The 9,087-nt window shown below is 41.8% G+C and overlaps 1 protein-coding gene across 1 annotated transcript in view; it reads right to left on the reverse strand.

The window, feature by feature from the left end:
- The window catches only part of CHD6 (chromodomain helicase DNA binding protein 6), a 127,364-nt gene extending 119,105 nt beyond the window's left edge, over positions 1-8,259 (reverse strand). Inside the window, exons 1-2 of the mRNA XM_015563946.1 lie at positions 8,219-8,259; positions 3,260-3,780 (exon numbers count right to left, since the gene is read on the reverse strand). Of these exons, the coding sequence (XP_015419432.1) occupies positions 3,260-3,780; positions 8,219-8,251 (554 nt within the window). The 5' untranslated portion in view covers positions 8,252-8,259. The remainder of the gene's footprint in view (positions 1-3,259; positions 3,781-8,218) is intronic.
- Positions 8,260-9,087: the final 828 nt, after the last annotated feature.

Here is a 9,087-nt window from a genome sequence, read left to right on the forward strand (position 1 = left end):
TCCTTTGATGAGGATTAACAAAAAAACAACAGTGTATGATGGAGAGGTAGCCTATTGCAGAGGGAAGTGTACAAAACTGGCGATCAGGACGTCTTGTTTACAAGTTACTGCTCCATGGGTCTCCGTTTCCCTGGCTGCAGTCCAACAGGGTTGGACTAGGTCTCTTTTAGTCTTCCCGGGTGTAAACATCTCTGACTGACAATGCAAAGTAAGGCTTCAGATGCCATGGAAATTGAGATGGGATGGGTGAGCACACTGGTTTGGGAAAGCTCTGTGGAGGAACTGGGACTTGCACTGAGAACTGAAGAATAGAGAGGACTTGGAACACTGGGAGGACAAAGGGCATAATGTTGGGACAAAGAGCAAGAGCAATCTGAAGGAGAAATGAGTCAAGTACCTTTAAGGGGTAGTGAGTTCACCCTGGCAAGGTCTGTTGTCAGAGGCAGGAAAGCAGGAAGGCAGGGAGAGGTCAGACCCCAAAGGATTTTTATAACAGAAAAAGGAGTCTGGATTTTGTCCTGGAGGCAGCAGGAACAATCAGAAGTTTCTAAGCAGGTATAAAATATTAGAGGAAATCACATTTCCCTGTCCCAGGGTTTTCATGAGGAAAATCATGTTTTACTACCAAGGAGGGAACAATATTGAAAACACATTTTCAGCCTTTCTTCAAACTCTTCTCACTTCTCTGACTGGGGACCTACCAGACTAGTGAGATTCAGAAAAGGAATGGAGCACGTGTGGCCCAGCGCCCTTTCTGCTCAGGGACAAGCCTGCAGTTCTGGTGGATAAACTCAATGGAGGGAGTAACTTACAAGAAGCCTGATTCTGGCAACAAGCCAATGGAAATTTGTCAATCCAGTTTATCAGTAATAAAGCTGATAAGTGCATCTCCATCTCTGTTGACTATTTCTCAGCTGGTGTTAAGGAAGAGAGGGGAAGAGGGGGTTTGATTTATACCACCAATTATAAACATAAATAAGAAAACAGCAGTGCTTCAGAAAGATTAGCCAGGTGGCAGCTAGCAAGATGGACTGAAGGAGGAAAAGACTGGAAGCCCCTAAATCACTTCTGGAGCAACTGCAATAATCCAAGCATTCAGTGAACCATTTGTAACCATCAAGTATTATCTGGGGGCTAATCAATAACTGCTTACATCAAGACATGTACTTGAGCCAATCTGCAAGATGATAAATCAAAGAGCTAAAAAAAAACCCTGAGACTTAATTACCAACATATATTTTTTACCAATTAATCACCCTGTCATAACTAAAATTGCTTTTGCTGACCAGTAGGGTCATTAATTAAAGGAACCAAAACAATTTCATAAATATATAAAGGACAAGAAGTGAAAGGCTTGCCATCCAGAACCCCAATGGGCTACACAGAAAAATTCTATTATGTTACAAGTCACTCTTACATAGTCCCAAAATCAAGAGAGAGAAAGCTTCATGGAACTTGCCCACATTTATAAAGGAATAACTAGCCCTAACTGTACATCAGCATCCTCCCAAAGGGTGTCTTCAGAATTTCTAAACCTCAAGAGATTCTGTTTTCTAAGTTAGCAGCCCTTGAAAGCACTACCAAACACTTGTCCAACTCATATTTTATACGGACTAATCAGATCAAAATCAGGTTCCTTCAATATCTTCTACACATACATTTGCCCCAAAATGGACTTTCCAACAATGTCTGTATTCATCACCTTGTTTCACATTTTATCCAAAGTAAATGTGAATTCCTTTTAGAAAGGGAAGAAAATTGTAAGCACCAGTGGCTAAAGTGAGTTCAGACACCTATGGCTTTCCGGCTTTCTACTGCCTTACATACAAACCAAGCCCCTTATTAGAGCTGTGAAGCTCTCCTCCAATTACCCTGATTCTAACACATTGTCCTCAGGATCCTCTCTGTTTTCTATAATGACCAAAATAAGTCACTCCACTAGCTCACATCTGACTCTCCTTCTTCACACATGCTATTACCTGAGAACCACTTCAGCTTCCCAAAGAAATATGAAGAGGAAAGTTATTGGCAGAAGACAGAAACTCACTCTGCCACCCCTATACACATCAGAGATCAGAGTATACACACTAGGTGCACTGAGAAACAGAGCCCACAAGTTTCTCATTAGCCAGAATCTTGATTTTACCTATCTGTCTTGACCTTCTGGGGCAGGCAGACATTCCTAGGATCCCACCCAAGCCTCTACAATAGACAAAAGATGAAATCTCCTGCCAGAGAGAAGGAAATGAACTTGATAAGACAGTCTTAACTTGGATTACAAAATCATCCATCTGGTCTCAACCAACTGTCCTTCTGAAAATGAACTGAAACATATAGTAAATTCAGAGTCGCAGCAGACAACCTACAATGCTTTCTCTCTTCAAGTTATTTCTTCCATGCCTCACTTCAAACGGGATGGACTCACTACTTTATGTTCTGTTAGCATTCGCATCTTTGTGTTTTTTATGGGTGCCCCTGGTCTATATTCTACCTCTGCACTTAGATTTTAGAAACTTACATTCCCCTTAAATATATATAAAAAGTTATATATTTCTTGTTTTGTATGTCCTCAAAATATGTTCTGCACAAAGAACTGAGACATAAACCAAACATAAAATATTACATTTGTATACAGATGACAAATGTTGAATTCCCTGAGTGCATTTGGATCCTGATAGAATCTGCAGCCAGGGCCCTCAGTTATCACCCAACTCCGTACTTGGTCCAATGTCCTCTGATCTCTCTCTACATGTGGTCTCCTCTGGTCTCATTTACTCACCATTTCTTGAGCACCTACGGACATGTCAGGTGCAGTGTTAATTACTGAATGCAAATAAAGACTACGAATGAATGGTCCTGCACTCAAGAGCTCACAGCCTAGGAAAGTTTGGCATCCTTTTCTTCTGTGCACACCATGGCTTTCGCAGGTCACCTACACCGCTGATTCCCAGAACTGTACCCCTTCTTTGCCGCTGTACGCTGCTGCTGTTCTAAAACCCGCTGCCCTCCCTGAATCACACTTGTGACGTCCCTTCCCTTCCATGCTGTGCATGCTAACATACTCTAATTTTTAATCCAAACGGAATGGCAAGAAATTGTAGGGCCAGTATTAGGTTATCTTGCTCTCATTACGAGATGAGAAAATAGTTCATTTTGGCAGAACATAGTAAAGTTGTGTCCAGGGGCTGGAGTAAGCCCAAAGGCAAACTGCTTGGTAGAGACAGAGCCAAGAGCTCGGAATGGGGTGAAAGGGACGCACCTGGCCTTCCTGGACTTCGTCCTGGCTGCAGAGTCAGCGCCGCTCCTCTTCTCTTTGGCCTCTTTGGTGCCCGAGGCCTCCCGGGGCTTCCGTGCTTTCTTTGCTCCATCCTTCTGCTTGGGCTCCTTGGGCTCCTTGGCCCTCCTGGGTTCCTTGGCCTTCCTGGGTTCCTTTGGCTCTCTAGGTTCTCGCTTCCTCTTTGGCTTGGGCTCCCTGTCCTTTCTTCCCTTTGCTGCCCCCTCTTGCTCTCCTGGATCCTTTTTCTTCCGTTTCTTCTTCACTCCAGTACCCCCTCCTCCACTGTCCTCCATCCCATTATGAGATGTCATTTTCCTAGGAAAAAGAGTCTCGGCTTCCTCTTCAGCAGTGTACAGGTCCTTCTGGGGCAGACAGTGACTGGCAACATCTTCAATTTTTTCTTCTTGATCAGTGCTGCGGTCAAACGGGGAGGGGGATTTGTAGTCAAAAGTGACGGAGGCATCAGACATTGGGGAGTGATTCAGAACTTTTAAATGTGACAACTATAAAAAGAGAGAAACAAGAGTATTACTCTTCTTTTGCATGCTTCATGCAAGGAACATTATTAAGTCTGAAGGCATGTATTTGTTCAACATTTACTAAGTTCCTACTATGTGTCAGTTTGTCCTGGGTTAGGCCTTGGGGATACGGTGGTGAACAGGACACACATTATTTGCCTTTCCTCTGGTGGAGCTATACCTAGTCATTGTTAATAAGAAATTATGTAAGAAATTCATATGTAAAAACCTCAAGGATTTTCCACGTTATATGCAAAATTCTGAAACATTTTTAAGCTCCATGTTGTTAAACAGGTAACAACAATAGTTTCCCACAAAATACCTTTAGATGGCACTAGCAGAAACAAACCCAAGGCACACTGTTCTCACCTAGAGTTGCACTTATCATGCTCATACACAAAAATTCTGTTCAAATGTGTTCATGAATAAAGGTAATATTAAATGGGGTGATAAGGATGCAGGGTCAAACTCAGTATGTTGCTTTATATCCCCCAAGTCTTTGCTCTCACATATCATTAAGCAGCATCAAAATTCAGCTGGTTTGATTTTCAATAAGAAAATCTGCATCATTCAAACTTATGCCCTTTATTTTTAAGTGAAAATGGTGTTCTACTGTATGATAGCCTAACTTATTCACCAGATTCGCATCAAACCTTTGGCCACATGAAAAAAACAACTCCCATATAGGAGAAAGCTTTCTTGTGATGGATGCCATTAGAAAGAATGTGTCACAGAAGCTAAAGGCAACCCTAAAAAGGAAGTTCCAAAGCTGTTTTTGAGCACCATCAAATAAAGGTACAGTCTCCTAAAGTTACCACTTTTAAAGAAATATCTCCTTGGAAACATAAGTTACAGCTCATACTTTCAGGTCTGGTGTGGCAAAGTGCATTTGTCATTTCATAACTAAACTAAGGTTGGCAGTAATCTGGTAATAACATGTATGCTAGTTTCACAGAGCAACACACTCTCCTGTAATAACCAAAATAACTCCCTTATTTTGGGTCAGGAACAAAAAAACTAACTTAAGGAGAACCTGGGAGGGACAAGCAGGCTTTCCAGGAAGATGGTTACAATGATCTTTGATGGCTCAGGAACAGCACCATATGTGAGTAGCCTGCTCTCCTAACAAGAGGCCTGGCTGATGCGAAAGGGCACAGACACTTGCCAGGTGGTGAGGTCTGTCTCCAGTGTTCTGGTTACCCAATCTGTGCTCAGACTTCCTGGCCCACCCTGAGAGTGATGGAGAGTACAAAATTCAGCTGCATGATTCCCCTTCTGTTGTTTCCAGTTCCCTCTCCTCATCTGATATTTCCAAGCATAACACTCAGAATCACAGGAGAAAAAAGATGAAAGAAAGGATTTTGGGGGGGGGGGGGGGGGAAAAATGGGGGGTGGGGGGGGGAGGATCTTTATCATAACTAAAGCCAGCCTTATAAATAAGCCTAAATCCAGAGGAAACTGGTCATTCTGGCAGGATTCACTACTTTACACAAAGTGAAAAACATGTGTAACACTTTCAGCAATAAAGCTTTATTAAAAAAAGAAAAAGACCATCAGTTCAAAGACATGAAGAAATTTGTCATGGTACATTTCTAGGCAGTGGCAGGGCTGGAACATGCTTGAGCCGTGGTCGGCAAACTGTGGCTCACGGGCCACATGCGGCTCTTTGGCCCCTTGAGTGTGGCTCTTCATAAGCCTTAGGAGTACCCTAATTAAGTTAATAACAATGTACCTACCTATATAGTTTAAGTTTAAAAAATTTGGCTCTCAAAAGAAATTTTGATCATTGTACTGTTGATATTTGGCTCTGTTGACTAATGAGTTTGCCGACCACTGTAGAGGGAGAAGGGAAACCCACAAAATGCAGCACAATTAGTCAATGATGAAAAGGGGGATTTTCCCCAAAAGGCAGATATTAGTAATAAAAATTATAAACTTATTATCTGTCAATAACCCACCAGAAGTGGTGTGGGATTTTTGTTCTTTTAATATTTTTATTGATTTCAGAGAGGAAGGGAGAGGGAGAGGCAAACATCAATGATGACAGAGAATCATTGATCGGCCGCCTCCTCATGCCCAGGCCCCGGGGTCACAGTCCACAACCGGGTGTGTGCCTTGACTGGGAATCAAACTGTGGCCTCCTGGTTCATAGGTCGATGCTCAACCACTGAGCCATGCCAGTCAGGGAACGGTATAGGTTTTTTTACCCTCACCCGTTGATATTTTTTCCATTGATTTTTAGAGAGAGTAGAAGGGAGAGGGAGAGACAGAAAGAAACACTGATGTGAGAGAGACACATCGATTGGTTGCCTCCCACATGCCCCTGATCAGGGCTGGGAGCCTGCAACCAAGGTTAATGCCTCTTTGTCAGGCAATGAACTCTCTACACTTATGCTCGGTCCTGAAATCTGAGGAATGCTTTAGCATAGTCATAATTTTCTGTTTTCATGCTCTGAAACTTCTTGTGGTTCAGTCATCAGTATGGCCTATCACCAGTGCTCTAGGAGGAGTAGAATCAATTCCTCTTGAAAATGTCTTCACTTAATTAACTTGCTCCTCTACCACAGCTAATATTAACTTTTAAATAATGCCCTGTTCATCAACATTACTGTGAAGCCTAAAATGAAAACCCCTCTAACTGAGGCTACTCAATAGCTGACTGACATACCAAAGGTCTTAATATGAACTATTAAAACCACAAAAGAAAGACATTCTAATTCATTTAGGGGTAATTCTGGTAAAGAATGTTTTTATTGAAATAAAAGATTACCCAGTGGTCACCAACCAGTGGTCCACAGAGGTCCAAAAGGTTGGCAACCACTGCCTTAAAGAATATCTTAAGAATTAAATATGCCAATTGTTTTCAGGGTTTGGGGGCACTCTTCCATAACAAGTTCTTTTTAACAACAGCATAATATTCCACTAGGTCAGTGGTTCTCAACCTTCTGGCCCTTTAAATACAGTTCCTCATGTTGTGACCCAACCATAAAATTATTTTCATTGCTACTTCATAACTGTAATGTTGCTACTGTTATGAATCATAATGTAAATATCTGATATGCAGGATGGTCTTAGGCAACCCCTGTGAAAGGGTCGTTCAACCGCCAAAGGGGTCGTGACCCACAGGTTGAGAACTGCTGCACTAGGTGGCTATGCTATGATTAAATAGTCCCCTTTTTGAGGGACATGTAAGTCTTTCCAGTTTTGCTTTTCTAAACAAAGCAACAATGAAAGCCCTGTATATACAGTTTTGCATACCTGTCTAAGTATATCCATAGGATAAATGCCTGACAGATGTAACTGCATTCTTGTCCACCAGCTGACACCCCATAGGGCCAGAACAGGAAGAAATCACTGCTCTTCCTGTTAAGAATTGGCGGCAGATGAGTCAATTAATTTCCTGAAACAGGTCATTTGTTTTGGTTTCACAAGGACCTATCCACTGAGGACAGACCAGAAAGTAGTCCTTATAACCAAATCCCTAAGTTGCCCTTTATCTAACTGGTCACTGCTGCTGAGGAGCAGAGTGGAGAGAAAAGTTAGCTGATCCCATGCAACATATTTGCACAGGGGCCAGTGAAGGGCAGGAATTCAGAACTTCCCAGTTACCAGGTGGTCATTGATTCTATAAAAGGAAAACCAGCCCATGAGAGATAGCCTGTTTCCAAGAGACAGAAGCAGGTCCCCCATCTCACCTCCCTGTGCCTCACTGGTTGAGGTCTCTGGGTTCCTTTAAATATGTAACCACCTGGAGCATAGATGTACCAACTAAGGAAAAAGATCCTGGCAGGATCGGTCACAGAGGCCAATTTTTTTTTTTATCAACTCCCCTCTCTTGCAGAAACCAAATACCAAATAGTTAATGTTTTCTCTAGAAGGAAACGTCCACAGAATTTATAAATGAGAATCCTTTTATTTTAGCCAAACATCAAAAGTGACAAACATATAAATAATTGATCGCATTGCTCTTTATAAAAACTTAAAAATCCATATATTAACTCATTCAGAACAGAGCTCTCAGTTACCACATGGAGAATGGGAAACAGAGGCAACAGGGTAACTACCAGAGGCTAAGACAGGAGCCAAAACTGCCGGCTCTCTTTTTGTTAAAAAAGCACAAGTGTATGCTGGATGCATTCACTTAAAAGATATGGGAAATCAGGCTGTGCAGTGGTTAGAGTGTCGGCCCGTTCACCAAAGAGCCTCATGTTCAATTCCCAGTCAAGGGCACATACCTGGGTTACAGGTTCAATCCCCATTGCAGGTTGGGGTGCATGTGGGAGGCAACCTATCAATGTGTCTCTCTCACATGGGTTTCTTCCCTCCCCCCAACCCTCTTCCACTCTCTCTAAAAATCAATGGGAAAAATATTCTCAGATGAGGGTTAATTAAAAAAATAAAAAAGATAAGTGACATCACCTACCTGCTTCTCTTTCTTCTGTATTTTCATTATCATCTATTGAAGGAAGATATTTATTTCTGTAAAATATAAAAAAAGGCAAAGATTCTGATAAAATCCAAAATAAAATATTTTAGACTATCTCAGAATTAACTGTGACACATGAGGAATACACAGAACAAAGAAAAGAATACTTCTTCAGAACATTTGTAATCAGTAGTCTTCTAGTCCAACAACCCCCAGAGCCCTTGGTATAAGCCCTGGTGCTACCCAATTCTACCCCAAACCCAAATTTATTTCTCCAGATAGGGTCAAGTAAAAAAGATACTATCTTTGTATATAAGTTATAAAAGATGCTGGCATATTAAATTACAAAGGAAGTCAGAAGAGGAACAAAAAAAATGGCATGACTATGTGCAGAGAACTGGAGGAGAGGGGATAGAAATAAGCTAAGCTCTTATTTCCTTGGAAAGAAAATCAATAAATAATATCAGTAATTGATAAATCACGAAATACAAATATACACAATAAAAATGAGAGGTAAAAGAGTTCAAATTATTTCTTTTGAAAAAGTGAGCTCTGGCCAGTGTTTCTAACTGGTTAGAGCTTCGGCTGGCACACCAAAGGGTCAAGAGTTCAATCCCAGTCAAGGGACATACCTGGGTTGCAGGTTCAACCCTGACCCTGGTCGTGGCGTGTGCAGGAGGCAACCAATTGATGTGTCTCTCTCACACTTATGCCTCTCTCTCTCTCTCTCTCTCTCTCTCTCTCTCTCTCTCTCTCTCTCTCTCCCCCCATCCCTCCCTCCTTTCACTCTTAAAAAAAAAAATCAATGAAAAAAATGTGGATTAACCAAAAAGAAAGTGAGAGAGGAATTGGTGTGAGATAGGAAA

This window comes from Myotis davidii, unplaced genomic scaffold, assembly GCF_000327345.1.
Source record: "Myotis davidii unplaced genomic scaffold, ASM32734v1 scaffold199, whole genome shotgun sequence".
Lineage (NCBI taxonomy): Eukaryota > Metazoa > Chordata > Mammalia > Chiroptera > Vespertilionidae > Myotis > Myotis davidii.